This window comes from Colletotrichum scovillei, assembly GCF_011075155.1.
Source record: "Colletotrichum scovillei strain TJNH1 chromosome Unknown Contig00007, whole genome shotgun sequence".
Classification (NCBI taxonomy): domain Eukaryota; kingdom Fungi; phylum Ascomycota; class Sordariomycetes; order Glomerellales; family Glomerellaceae; genus Colletotrichum; species Colletotrichum scovillei.
Window position 1 is genome coordinate 2,244,351 of NW_023336265.1, and position 13,943 is coordinate 2,258,293.

Sequence of the window (13,943 nt, forward strand, 5' to 3'; positions counted from 1 at the left end):
CGATGAAGAAGGAACACGCCGGAGACACTCTTTAAAGATGAGTCTCTCGTCAACGAGAATGGCAACGATCTCGCCATTGTCGCGATGCAGAAGCCCTGTACGTGCATATGCCAGTAAGCTGAAGTCTAAACGATGTTGCATTGGAGTAACTCAAGCCGGGAAAAGTCGCAGGAACGCCAATCGGAATGTGCTGCGTGAGCTAGTTTTTAAGAACGATGTGAATGCTTAAGCCTAGAATAGCGCGTGTTTGCTTTATTTTGTAGAGGTAACGAATTGAAGCCGATCCTCAAATGACTATGAGTGGAATGACTGCATTCAAGTCGGGTTGTTGCGTGCGGGGGAGGGCTCAAAGTGCGGTGTCAACGGAGGCTGGCACAGACGCAAGTAAGCAGTAGCGACGTCAAGTCAGTCTTGGCATATTCTGCGTGATAGAGAAGTGGCCGTTATGGTTAAGCGCAGACGTAACCAGGCATTGTGAGGGTTGATTGTGAATTGGGAAGGATATTAAATTACGACTAAATCTTTCTGTGAATGGTATCTCTAACCACGATCTCTAAATGAAGACTCGACTCATCGTGCCTCGTACAGGGTTTCGGATATCCATAAATCAATTACGTGAAATCATTACATCAACAGTCTTGGTACATCCAAACTCGATGCTTAGATCTTGCTAGGCAGGTTGTCATTGTTCTCCGCAGGGCGGATCTGGACGTCGTCAACCGCAAGAGTTTGCTGGTCGTTCAACTTGGGGTTCCTCAGGAGGAAGGCGAACGCGATAAGAGGGACTGTCAAGCAGATACCGGTAATAGTAAGAAGACGCTGAACGTGCTGGTACGAGTCGATTATGGCCGCGCGCTCGGGGGTTCCAACGGGGTACTCGGCGATGGCAACAAAAGGCTGGGCGTAGGTTACGGTAGCCAGAGAGTCATTACCAAAGGGTGCAAGGTTCTCTTGAAGGACGGAAGGCAGAACCTGAGTCCAAATAGCGCCAGATACTGTGTTGCCGAAGGCAGATCCAATGTTATAAGTGGAGAGGTAAAGACCGGTCATGATTGCAAGGTGCTCGTGCTTCAGAGTAGTCTGGAGCGAGGCTTGCGCAGGATAGGGGAACATGCCACCTGCAATACCGAGAAGGACCTGGGCACCGATGACACCGCTTTGTCCGGCGGAGGTAGGAGAACCACGGTAGTGGATCAACAGACCGAAAGCGACCATGAAGAGCATGGTACCAGCGATGATAAAGTATTTGAGGCGGCGGACCTTGAAGACGATGAAGCCCAGGATGAAGCCGGTGATGACACTGCAGAAGGAGTAGAGCGACGTGATCCGGGTAGCGGACGCAATGCTGAAGTCGAAAGCAACGATACAGACGGTGTAGAGGTAGTCTCCCTGCATGTACCAAGCCCAGTTAAGACCCAGTGCAATACCGAGAGGGGCCAGGATGCCACGATCGCGCATCAACTTGAAGGGAACGAGAGGGTGCTTGGCCTTCATCTCCCACACGGCGAAGACCGGGATGCAAAGGATACCGATGACGAGGGGGGCAATGACGTGAGCCTCGCGCCACGTTGTCGAGAAGCCACCGGCAATGGTGAGAGGAACCAAAATCAAGGCGAAGATGGCGATAACCAGGATGATACCGATGACGTCGAGCTGCCAGAACAACTCAATGAGGAACTTCTTGGGGCCGAGCATGCGGAAAGGAGACGAGTAAGAGTCGAGCAGTCCCTGCTTCCTAGCGCGGCGGCCGACAATGGACAGGCTGATGATGAGGGGAAGGGCACAGACAGGGTAGATGATACACCACATGCCGATACCCCACTGCCAGGTGCTTTCGCCGAGAACCTTGGCGGAGATGTTACCACTGACCCAGGTGTTGATGATGAAAGGAAGCGCAGGAATGTAACTGAACAGCAGACGGGCGCGGGTGGAGGTAATATCGGCGATGATGACCTCGACAAGCAGCATGATCATAGTGTAGCCAACCTGGTAGACGACGGCGCCGGCGGCGAAGGCCTTAACCTCGGTGGCGCAGGCTTCGACGATGGTACCAACGACGTAGAAGATAACAGAGACGCAGATGAGCTCGACACGACCAAAAACATCGGCAATCTTGGCGGATGTGGGCTGGGCAGCAGCGGCGATGACGGAGCGAAGGACGTTAACAGTAGCCAGAAGGGAGTGCGTAGCGTAGCTGCTCGTGGCGGTGGGTTGGTAGGCGTAGCGGAGGGTTCCATCAAGACCGTAGGCGTAGGCCACTAGGAAGACGCCGAAGAAGATGAAGTAGCGGTCGGTAGTGGTGATGGCGGCAGAGAGGGCCTCGATTCTCGCAACACCAGGCGACTTTTCGCCGAAGATGCTGTTGGACTCATACGTGGGAGGAGGAGGGCTGCTTTGGGAGAGAGGAGCATTCTTCTCTGCGGAGGTGAGATCGGCTGTGGGCGAGACGATATCCGAAGGAGACTCAGTCTCCTTCTTGCGACCAAAGAGACCCATCTTGAGTCACTACAATACCCAGATGAGATGGATGATAAGGGAGCCTGGGATAAAAGTTAGTACGAGAACAGAGAGTTTTCGCGAGAGAGTTGTAGTCGAGATGAAGTTGAATTTCGCAAGATCCCCGGACGAAGTCGGCGAAACTCCACTTCCGCGCCGGCAACCTTGAGGGACCTGACGGAAGGTGACGTTAAAGGACGGCGGCACTTACTCGGGAAGGAGTCGGGGCTCCGGTGACGTCTTGCGGTCTGTGGCAGGAGCTGCGACACACCGAAGGTCAATGCGCCGAGGTGAGCGTTGACCGAGAAGGTGAAAGATCCGGGGTCTAGGTGAAGGTCGTGTCTCTGAGTTTCGAGTCTGCTCAATTGCACAGAGCACACTGCGCAACTATTTGTCAACAGACAAGAAGAGCAACGAGACGAGGTCAAACTGATGACCTGGCCGGGGATGTAATGAATTAAAGAGGGAGAAAATTCAGCAAGAGGATCCGCCTGCAGGGACGACAGGGAGGACGAGGTGGTGAGGTTACATCCAGGGCCCTTTTTAACTTTCCAGACATGGCGAATAGAGCTTTATCATTGTCTCTCAGGCTCGCAGGCAGCCTGCACGCTGCCCAATCAAGGCCGCTCCAGCCATCTCTGCCCATCGGAGCCATTTCGGTGGGCAGCCAGAGACTGGGAAACCTACGGGGAGGGGGCGAACCACTGAGCCAGTCGATCCAGCCTGACGCAGCCAGCGCTAGCCGTGATGATTTTTTCGCATCTTGTTAGTTAACAGACTAGCGCCCTTTCGATCCCTGGCCCTGGGTCTTCAAGCCTCGGAGTTGAAGTCCTTGAGTGTATCCAACACTCCAGGTTGGTGGCGTGAAACTTGATGGTGTCGGGACCAAGGACTCACGCCGTCAGAGAATTTTTTATCAGATCCATCTTATCTGATTTAGCGTGCGCCTTTCGCACCACGAACCGGTGCGATCGATACCGCAAACGGTAACGTCCTCCAAGCCGTCGTGGCGCATTCCATGATCCGCCCACCCATTCCTCGGCACGAAAGTTGCCAAGACTGCGAGTTTGAGTTGGCCTTTCTCTTTTGTCTCATTCTCACTCATCATCTCTTCTTCACTTGTGAAAAAGTACCGCCGCCAAAGAGAGGAAGTCAGCAGAACATCTGCTTGACTCGATCAGGCTACCCGCAGCCACAACCAACGACCTCGGCGCACTTTTGTTGTTTGTTGTAAGAAATCTTCTAACTACAGTCTCCCAGCCCATTTGACGGCTACAGCGTTGCTACCTCGTTGTGCGCACTATTTTGACGAGCAATTATTGCAACAAGCGTCAGGATCCTATTCTCAGTCTGCTGCCTCGTAAAGGACCACAAATCCAACCCAGTTCACCCCAAAAGTCGCCCACAAAGACAGCCCGCGAATCCACGACCCTGTGTCTCTAATTCCGGCCCCCACTCTATGACCAATCTCCGCATGCTCCTGACTGGCTCAGGAACGGGGTGGCCAAGTGATCAGAACATCGGTCAACCCGGTCGCTTTTGACAGATGGATTTGCACCCGCGCGAGCCACGAGGCCGCCTTTGCGCCTGTCAGCACCACCGAAAAAGGGTTCCCGCCAAAGAAAGGACGGCAGCGGCCTCGGCGACTAGAGGTGGTTGGTTTCTCCGTGTGGGAAAAATCGGCTCATGTTCACGTTCAGAGTCTAGGTCTCTTGGCCTGTTCAGAGAATACACCCACCGTACGACCCTCTGTCATCGCTTCACTTGATTCTTCTGCTGTGGAACGCTGTCCACAAAACATTGGAAATCCCGTTAGTCCGGAAGTTCTTTGCATTCAGGCTAGGGGGCCAGGACTCATGATATCTACTCCGAGCTTCCCCCACAAGACGACTGCGAACATGTCGGCCGGTGGGCAGAGCTGAGATTTGATCGCGCATGCCACCAACACTACTAAAACGCCACAAATGATGCGTCTGACTGCCGTCTTTCCACTAGGGTACCGGTACTAGTCAGCGGCACTAACAGAAGTGCCGTCTGCATCAGTGCATCATGGTGTCTGCAAAATACCTCGTTGTCAAGTACCTTTTGGGCTTTTCCCTGGAATTCTACCTACAGCACTAACTAAGGATCTAATCTCTTCTCAAGGCAGGAGGGTCAAGAGACACATAGAAAAGACTATGCAAAACAAGAGGGTCGGCGGGATTTTGCAGTAGCATCGGAGCTGGGGTTCCAGGCGGCGTCCGAGCTCCCCGGCCACCGATCTGTGGGTATTGACCAGAGTGTCGGGTGCGCCAGGAATCTGGCTATTGATCAAAGATTTTCACTCGTGAAAAACTAGTTGCTCACCGCTGGGTCTGGGGTCATGGGAATTTATGTTTCCACCGGTCTGGAACCTAAGAGGAAGTTCTCCAAAGGTTGGGGCTTCAGAAAGTAGTCGTTTGCCGCGGCAAGTTCCTGGTCTAGATCCAACTCCCACGTCCGTCACCTCTTTTCAGCCCAACTCACGAGAATTTGTCGCCGAAGGAAGTGCTAGCAGCGACGAAGAAGATCAAGTGACCCATGCCTACTACGTGTACTGTGTGTACAGTCGAACGCCCTGCCACATCGCCGAAAATTGTGCACCGCGCTTCACGCGATCCAAAACCAAATCCGTTCCAACCAGTTGCGAGGCTTCACCACCGGCCACGTCGGCTCAAGCCGATCAATCTCCGCCTTGCCCGACCAGATGTCCATCTCGGAAATTTTCACAAACTTGGTCTTCTTGACAAACTTGTAGCCTAGAAAAAGTGACAGGAAGATTGGAATGTCAATGTACGGCGGCAAAAACGTCTTGGCACTGAACCGCCCTGGGAAAAACGCATCAAACCCATTGAAGAACGCAACGACGAGACAGAAAACAATGGCAAAGTACGCGAGAAACGGCTGCATCGGGGCCTTGTACGGCAACGTATCGCGATCAATACCATTATGTCGCAGGCACTGGTAGAACCGTAGGTAGGTATAGCACACGCTAGCCCACACAATCAGCGTGCTCACGGCGCTAAGGTTGCTGATCCAGAAAAACACCTCGGCGGCGCGATTGTTCACGTTGAGGTAGACCAAGCACCCCAGCGCCGATGTAGCAGCGACGCAGGCGTACGGCACGCCGAAGCGCTCCCACTTAAGGATCGCGGGCGCCTTGCCGTCGAGTGCAGCAGCGTAGAGGACCCGCGTGGAGGCGTAGAAGAAGCTGTTGCCGGCGCTCCACGCACTGCTGAGGATCACGCCGTTGATGATGGAGGGCAGCGTCCCGATGCCGGCGTTGCTGATAGCGATGACAAAGGGGCTCTGCGCGGCGCCGGGACTGCTGCTGCTGATCGCGTTGAGCAGGTTAGGGTCCTCTGAAGAGACGCACAGCCCAACGAGGAAGATGGCAAGGACATAGAATATCGCGATGCGCCAAAAGACGCGGCGGATTGCCTTTGGGATGTTGCGCCGCGGGTTTTCAGTCTCGCCAGACGCGACGACGACCATTTCGCTGCCGCCGTAAGAGAAAGTAGCTTGGATGAAGACTTTCCAGAAGGCAAGGAAACGACCGAGGGCGCCGGGCCGGAGGTATTCGTTCATCGGGCCGGGGTCGTGCCAGTATCGGAAGCCGATGGCGTCTCCACTTGGCCCGCCACCCACGGTGATGATGAACATTAGGATGATGAGCCCGATGATGGTAGTGAGTTTGATGGCGCCGAAGAAAAACTCTGCTTCACCGTATATGCGCACCGGGAGGCAGTTGACGAGGACCATTGCTGCAAAGAAGATGGTGATGAGGGCGGCTTGCGGTATGGCGTGGTCCCAATAGTCAAGGATGACCACCGAGACGGTAACTTCGATCGGAACGCCGATGGCGAATTGGTACCTGTCTTACGATGAGCGTTCGCTCATTCCAATAGTCTTGGAGCTGGAACTTAGATTGCCGGTGTCTTAACAAGCATAGTTATCTGTCCATCTCCGCGCCTCGCGAAGTCTTCAGGAATGAGTCGCTTACCAGTAGTTCCATCCCAGAGTGAACCCCAACGCGGGATCAACGAACCGCGCAGCAAAGATTGGCACAGCTCCCGGAATCGGAAGCCATGCAGCCATCTCACCGAGACAGTTGATCACGCAGTAGAGGTTGAACCCGGTCACCGCATAGCAGATGAAGGCGGACAACGGCCCGGCCAGCGACAGAACTTGGCCGCTGCCGACGAAAAGTCCCGTGCCGATGGCTCCCGACAGAGCCAGGAATTGAACATGCCGCGACTTCAGTTTCCGGTCAAGTGTTCCGATGTGCTGTAGCTCTTGTTGTTGTTTGAGGTCCGCTACTGTTGCGCTTCTTGTTGTCGTTGCTAGCTCGATGTCGATGTGCGCGGGGTCTCCTGCTCTCTCTGGCCTCCCTTCTAGCTTCTCGCTGGTAGTCTCCATCGTTCTTGTGTGTCTCTGGCAATTGGGAACGAATCCTGAAGCTTGTAGAGGTGTAAACGATTGTGCTGCTCAACTTGAGGCGGCATCCGACAACATAAGATCTGTTCTCCAGAAGACAAACAGGATACACGCAAGCGGGCGCATTAAACGGCAAGGAACAATTTTAAGTAGTAGCAACAAGCGTAACACTTTTTCCGTTTATCGCTTACCCCGTTTCCCCAATCGTCTCTCTCCTACCTCTATGGATCACGCGTTTGGCTTGCAGATCTCTGCATTCTGATCCTGCACAAGCGGCACATGCGCAATTGAAAGTGCGGGGTTGATAGGAAACCACCTCTCGATGGGCAAACAGCGACATAAGAAGACAGGGTGAGAGTGACGGTCATACTGAAAGAGCACAACGGCACAGACATCAGCTGTCGTGTAGTCATCGTAGCATCTATAGTTGTGGAGGCAACTAGCTTATAAGACTCCATCAAATTCCGTCCTAATGTGACGATCCCACGAGACCTGGGTTCAAAAAGGCCTGGCACTTTCAACATGATACTCCTTTGTTGCTGAATATGAGTACATACCTCGATTTATTATATTACTTGTGCACATCTATGCTTCTCGATGTATAACAGAATTAATTATTGGTACATGATATTCTTACTTAATCTTTCGAGCTTCTGAGCATGCCATAAATCATGCGCTGACTTTCTCATACACTCAGTCCCATTACATAGAACCGTGCTCATAGTGAGTAAGATCAGAAGCTTGGCGGGTAAGGTTTTGGTGCATCGAAACATCACAGGACTTCAAAATATACCACCGACGACAAAGAGATAAATCCCACCCTGCTTTGGGTGCCTTGAGTATATTTTTCCGAGTATACCACTATCGGGGAGAGCAGAATTATAACTAATCTCCATTGAAGGCCCGGAGAGCTTCTTCACTACAGCAGACAGTGCAGGTTTCCTCACGACTCACCTAGATGTTTTACCTAGACTTCCACCTATCTCGTTCACCCACTCCACAAAAATGCTTCTACTTGCATTCTCAAGGTCGTAGATGTTCTCCATGAAGCTCGTCTGGAGAAGGCTTGTATGGAACCCACTTTCCAGGAACTTTGTGGTTACGTGTCGTGTTGAGAACCAAGAACAAATGTTTTCATCTAAATCATTTCGAATAGACCTCCCGGGCCCAACTGGGAGGTATCAGAGTTAACAGTTCCTCTAACACGAATTCGCAGTACTGCTGGAGGTGCAGAACCAGGACCAGGCTCCATGTATTCCGTGTATTCCATCAGTATATTCCACCCAATCTTTCTTTTTCAGATCAAGCCCAGTCTGCCCATAGACGATTCAAGGAAGGAACGAACGATTTGTCTACGTAATTTCTGCTTTAGATTTGGCAGGCAGTCTTTGAACTCGATTGAGAAAAATTCCTCCGCACAAACTTTTGTTTACACAAATTCCTGCTCAGACACACTACCTACACAAGCAACGGCGCGTCCTTCCAAAAAGAAGGTGTCTTGGATTCTTTTTTCCTCACCTTTACTTTTGCAATCAGCTCAATTATAACCAATACCCAGTCAGTCTACATTTAGTCGGTGAGACACTGTGAATCTCCTTGGGAAATTTCCATCTGACCTCTTACCAAGGCCCTACCATCACAGACACTCTAGCAATTCTCCGTCGTCAACACCAGCGAAAAAGCTGTACTAAGACAAGATGGGCCATAGGCTTTTCAACGCCAACGCCAGTGCCGGCGCCGTAAGACTAGCCTACATTTCCTTTCTTCCCTTGAGTTCCTTTTGATCAGCACCTCCATTCCCCTCACATCCCATCACATCAGCTCAGGACAATAGGTCACATGACTATACGAACGTCCAAAGCTAACAACAGATTAATAGAACGAGGAGAACGACAAAGATCTGGGCGACAGGGAGCTTTCAGATGAGTATTGCACCCAAGGCAACTGCGAACTCTGCGAGCTGGCTGACGAATCTATCATGACGATCGACTCTGATCTCTATATGACTTTGCACACCGTCAATCAAAGCATTGGTCGTCGCGAAAAGGTGCAAATGGCCAAGGAAGCTCTTGCAGAGAACCAGAGTCGTGTGCATTTTCTCAAGTACGAGACGGATTGCCTTGAGGGAGACCAGTCGGAGATCGCGTGCTGAGAGTCTGACTGCAAGGCTCTGCAAGAGTTCATCGAACACATGGAAAAACACTGAGGCATGTCACTGAGCTCTCACCTGGCTACCGACTGGACAACCTTGCATAAGCAGCGCGACTGCGCTACATTGGGTACCTTACAGATGGATAGGAGGAATGACTCGGAATTGAGATTATGAATGGCCAGTGAGCTGGCTTGGAAATGAGGAGAAGCGGTATGCCGCTTTACGCAGCCAGGGCCACCAGAGGATAATACAGGGCCCTAGTCACAATAGCCAATTCGACACAGTACCAATGAATTTGATTTGTTCAACGACCGGTTATTATGTCCTCCGCGATCTTCTCTACCAAAGCATATACAGCAGACTGAGGGTGTCCTGGCAGAGCAAATGGAAAAGTGCTCGCATCAGCAACTCTCAGTCCCTGGACACCAAACACACGCCCGCGGCTGTCTACCACCGCCTTGCCCGATGTGACATCTTCCTCTTTTCCCATGGCAGCAGTGGACACAGGATGCCACACTTGCCCCACGTTAGCCCTCACATACTCCAGTATCTGTTCGTCGGTCTGCACCGAATCTCCTGGGAGCAGCTCAGGGCCAGTCTTGAATCCGGGAGTATTGGCGGATGGTGAGGCCCAAGCCGTACGTAGCCGCTTGACGGCCGTGACAGCCATTTCTACATCGGCGGAGTCGGATAACCAATTCAAGTTGATGACCGGCTTCGCGTCAATGGAAGCTGACGATATAGTGACGTTACCGCGGGAGAAAACGAGAGGGAGGTAAGCAGCGAGAGTCCCGCTAGTTTGTCCTGGCCCAGTTGAGAAGGATCCTACGATGAAGGAAAGCTGAGGCCAGTCAGAAGGAACCGAAGCAAGCTTGTCGCGAGTTGTTTGCGTGAGATTGGCGAGAGTAGAGTTGGGAAGCCGCTCGTGCGCCAAAAAGCCTGCAGCGGAACTGTAGGGACCGGTGCCAAATTTGAGATACTCTTCGACGAAGCCTGGATTGAGGGCTGGATCATTAGTGAGAGATTGTGCAGAAGGCGTGCTAACGGGGTACGCGACGAAGATCTGGATTGGGTCTTGCAGGTTCTGTCCCACGCCGGGGATGTGGGCGATGACCGGGATTGAGAGAGCTTCCAGTCTTTCGCGAGGACCAATCCCAGAGACTTGGAGAAGTTGCGGAGAGTGAAACGTGCCAGCGGTGAGGATGACTTCTTCATTAGCAAACAGGGTGTACTCGACCCCTTGGGAGTTGACGCTCACGCCCACAGCCTTGGTGCCATCGAACAGGATCTTAGTTGCCTGAGTGTGAGTGTACACAGTGATTTCAGTGTTCTTGATAGCCTGTCGTAGAAAGCTGCTCTCGCTCGTAGATCGCTGCGTATTTTCCGGCTCGATCGTCGAAGGCACCCACGCGCCGTATCCCGCGAGCTTGCCACTGCTGAATCCCTTGGGGCTGATACTCAGTCCGAGGCTCAGAACCACTTGAGCAAGCCACGTCAGCGTCGGGTCGACCCAGTTATTCCAAGAAACCTGCAACGGGCCTCCCTGCTTATCGTAGTCGCTAGGATCGAACCTCACAGTCGCATTCGTGTTCTGCCTCTTCTCCTCGTTCGGCGGCGTGAGGTCGACAGAGCGCTTGAAAAACCTGAGCATGTTCTCCCAGCGAAACGTCTCATCGCCAACTGTCTCGGCCCAGAGGTCATAGGATCCCTTTGTTCCGCGGATATACGACATGGTGTTGATCGCAGAAGACCCTCCAAGCGTTTTTCCCTGCGCATAGTGCACCCGTCGGCCTCCGGCGCCTGCGATCGGTTCCGAAACCAGGGACCAGTCCATCAGGGGCTGCGGTGTGAACTCTGGCGATGGATCGATGAAGGCAATGCCGGTCAGCGAGAGGAGGGGCACGATGCTGTTGTTGCCATTTTCGACCTTGTAGAAACCGCCGGCCTCGACTACAGCGACGGAGGCCGAGGTTGCGGCGAGGCGCGACGCGATAGTTAGGCCGGCGGTGCCGCCGCCGATGACGATGTAATCGTAGCTTGCATTGCGGCCGGGGTACCCAAAGGCCGAGGAAAAGAGGCGGTCTTGCGCCGCCGCGAGGCTCACAAGCGACAAGATGAAAGTCCGCAGCATTATGTTGTGAAGGGTGGGTTTGTCGCTTGATACTTCAATCGATGAGCGCGTTTTGCTCGAAGAATCTTGAAGGAGTGAGCCGAGCTGAACTCCCTGGGGAAGTCCATGATGAAGGTCAATGACTTGAGTCTATACTTATGTATACCCTCCGAATCGCATCATCGTACGTGGGAATCCATCATGGATTGAGTCGTCGGAACGCGGGTCATATGCGCCACTACTGTGGAATCAGGCTAGCATGCTTAAATACCCCTGAAGATGGGCTATACGGGCGTCGTGAGGTTGGTTCAGAAGTGCTGTAAGGTCGGCTCGGATTCTGTTGTTGGATTTAGCCAGCTGTCAGATTCGATAGTCTTTGGTCCCCTAGCAAGACGTCAGCACAGCGTAGGATTTCCTCTCGGGCATGGTGACAGATTGGGGGATGAATACTGGAGGGATTTAAGGGGAAAACGGGCCGTCGCTTAGTGGATGGGATACGTTACATTGTGCGCTGACAGATCCCACACCATGCTGTTTCTTGATTACTGCTCACTATAGTGCCGGTATGTCAAGCTACAGAATATGGTCTGACAAGCCAAGGCCACGAGTTGATGGTTGTGTATCTATGGTAAGTTGAGGGAAGCCATTTCCGTCGTTGAGAAACTAAAGGGGTTCTCGAATCCGCAGGAAGGCAGTAAGGGGTTGGATTGAAAGACAGAAACAAGAACATAAAATAGGAAGATTATTCTCACAAAGCAAGAACCAAAAGCTGATTGCTGCCGACCACAATGGACGTGACTGACCTTGTACAACCTTACCTTTTCAGCCAATCGTTCATTGAGCTACTTTTGTAGGTTGGCCATTCCTTGGCCTGAGGCTTTTTGTCCAGTGGGAGGCACAGCAACTACTTACTAAGTAAAGTACTTTAGATAAGCTGCATCTCACCTGCACCTCGTAATCTCACCATGCCAGGCTTCCTTATTATGTTCAGTCAAACTGTATTCAACCATATCGATATCATCACTTTCAGAACGCGAACCTTTTACGTGGCGGACGGAAGCGGACCTTAGACCTCGTCAAAGTCAAATCGCCCGTGATAAGGCTGTAGCAGGGTCCATGGAGCCACTCGTCAATGATATGAATCCGGAACTCCGAGGTACCCGGAATGACCGGCCGGAGCGAGAAGGGGAGCATGATGGCCTGGCGGCGCGAGGAAATTCGAACCGTCGAGACCATGACCATATTCCGATGGCACCGAGAGAGCATATGCAGCCGGAGAGGATGAGCACCCCTGTATACTTGGTGCTTGTCTCACTAACAGTAATATGCCTCGCCATGGCAAAAGTCGCCTTGGATGCTTTTCTTCCCCCAATCAACTGGTGGATCCCATTCCCATCTCTAGGGTCTGTCTTGGGCGGTAGGGGATCCAAGTGTAGCCCAGTCGTCGTCATCTTCAGAGTCCTGGTTCAGAGGAGCCACCGAGACCACTGCCATTATCTTCAAAACCATCATAGTGATCCTTGGTGGCAAGTACATAATCACCAACGGATCTCAATGTCTCGTCGACTTTTTCCCGGCAGAATCTGGTCCGCGATCTCTCTTGGAAAACGGCACTCTCCGACAAACCCTTACGCTTATGAGCTATTTCATCCTCCCCACCGCAACGTCGGCTACGGTCTCCTCAGTTGTCCCAAACGGCTTCTGCAATCCAAAGGCCAACATTCTACGCTGGTGGCCGCCTCGAACACGAGGTGACATCAGAGCAATATTGGAGGGATGGAGCCGCCTCGCAGGTCTTCACTTGAAAACGGGCGGCAGCATGACGCAGATGTCCAAGTGGAAATGGAATTTTGGGAGAGCTTTCATGTGGCTGTTAGGGGTCGGCACATGGACGACGGTTGAGATTTACTTCGGTCCATGCCGATATTATCTTCTGGCTTGGCGATTCTGGTTTTCGATGGTGTCGGTTTCTTTAGTTTCGTGGTTTCTTGGCAACGCTGAGAAGTTGATTGTGACGAAATGGTCTTCCGTGCGACTACTGCATGTGGAGTTGGCAGTGTATCTGGCAGTCTTCCGCTTGATCAGGCACGCAGACTTGGATGGTTTCTGCTCAAAAGCGAATTGTTGGTAGAGTAAGAGGTCTCGAAGAGATATCATGACGCTCACAATGCGATCGAGATGATGAAATGAACGCGATAGACAGGAAACTATAGAGTGCGTGCAAGTGACCTGTTTTAGGGACCTAGATATGACTAAGTATTCAGAGTCCAACCTCCCCAGTACAGGAGCTCATTTACAGCAGCATTATTTTGATTCCTTATCCTATCTAACAAATCAACAATACAAAAAACCCTCCAAGCACTACACCTTGGAATATAAATGCGCTAACGAGCTGCCAGAACTCGGTAGAGATGCGACGTAAGAGGGCAGGGTATGATCTTAGAGTGCTGGCATGACATGTCAGCCAGCCAAGTACCCAGACGAATCACAGTCGGCTCCAATTCGCAGACTTCATCATGAGTCAGCTGGTTTGCGAATAGCCTCATTCATCTCGAAGACCAGTCTGTGGCGATTTGCCATGGATTGTCATTATCGCCGTTGTCGTGCGATAGTTTTTGTGATGATTAAGCAACAGCACGTCATATTTACTGCACCTTACTCGCGTGTAACTGTCCAAAGCATCGTAGTCGAGAAAAGGCGGGGTGAGGCGTGGAACGCGCGGGGTTGGTT

At 52.2% G+C, this 13,943-nt stretch overlaps 5 protein-coding genes across 5 annotated transcripts; 1 reads left to right on the plus strand and 4 right to left on the minus strand.

The window, feature by feature from the left end:
• Positions 1-319: 319 nt before the first annotated feature.
• On the minus strand, positions 320-3,357 carry HER10_EVM0012399 (major facilitator superfamily transporter). Its single transcript, XM_035481795.1, has one exon. The coding sequence runs from the start codon at positions 2,494-2,496 to the stop codon at positions 661-663; it is 1,836 nt and encodes a 611-aa protein (XP_035331922.1). The 5' UTR covers positions 2,497-3,357; the 3' UTR covers positions 320-660.
• Positions 3,358-5,124: 1,767 nt separating this feature from the next.
• On the minus strand, positions 5,125-6,009 carry HER10_EVM0002648 (amino acid permease; the record flags this gene model as incomplete). The annotated part of the gene is made up of 2 exons (XM_035472351.1): positions 5,125-5,655; positions 5,815-6,009. 2 exons carry the CDS (start codon positions 6,007-6,009, stop codon positions 5,125-5,127), a joined length of 726 nt encoding a protein of 241 aa, XP_035331292.1.
• A 504-nt stretch (positions 6,010-6,513) lies between these two features.
• HER10_EVM0000759 (amino acid permease) lies at positions 6,514-6,933 on the minus strand (the record flags this gene model as incomplete). Its single annotated transcript, XM_035470527.1, has 1 exon — positions 6,514-6,933. One exon carries the CDS (start codon positions 6,931-6,933, stop codon positions 6,514-6,516), a length of 420 nt encoding a protein of 139 aa, XP_035331170.1.
• Positions 6,934-8,648: 1,715 nt separating this feature from the next.
• On the plus strand, positions 8,649-9,103 carry HER10_EVM0012413 (uncharacterized protein; the record flags this gene model as incomplete). The annotated part of the gene is made up of 2 exons (XM_035481809.1): positions 8,649-8,690; positions 8,831-9,103. 2 exons carry the CDS (start codon positions 8,649-8,651, stop codon positions 9,101-9,103), a joined length of 315 nt encoding a protein of 104 aa, XP_035331923.1.
• A 304-nt stretch (positions 9,104-9,407) lies between these two features.
• Positions 9,408-11,994, minus strand: HER10_EVM0012271 (choline dehydrogenase; the record flags this gene model as incomplete). Its single annotated transcript, XM_035481669.1, has 1 exon — positions 9,408-11,994. Exon 1 carries the CDS (start codon positions 11,232-11,234, stop codon positions 9,408-9,410), a length of 1,827 nt encoding a protein of 608 aa, XP_035331913.1. The 5' UTR covers positions 11,235-11,994.
• Between the last annotated feature and the right edge of the window lie 1,949 nt (positions 11,995-13,943).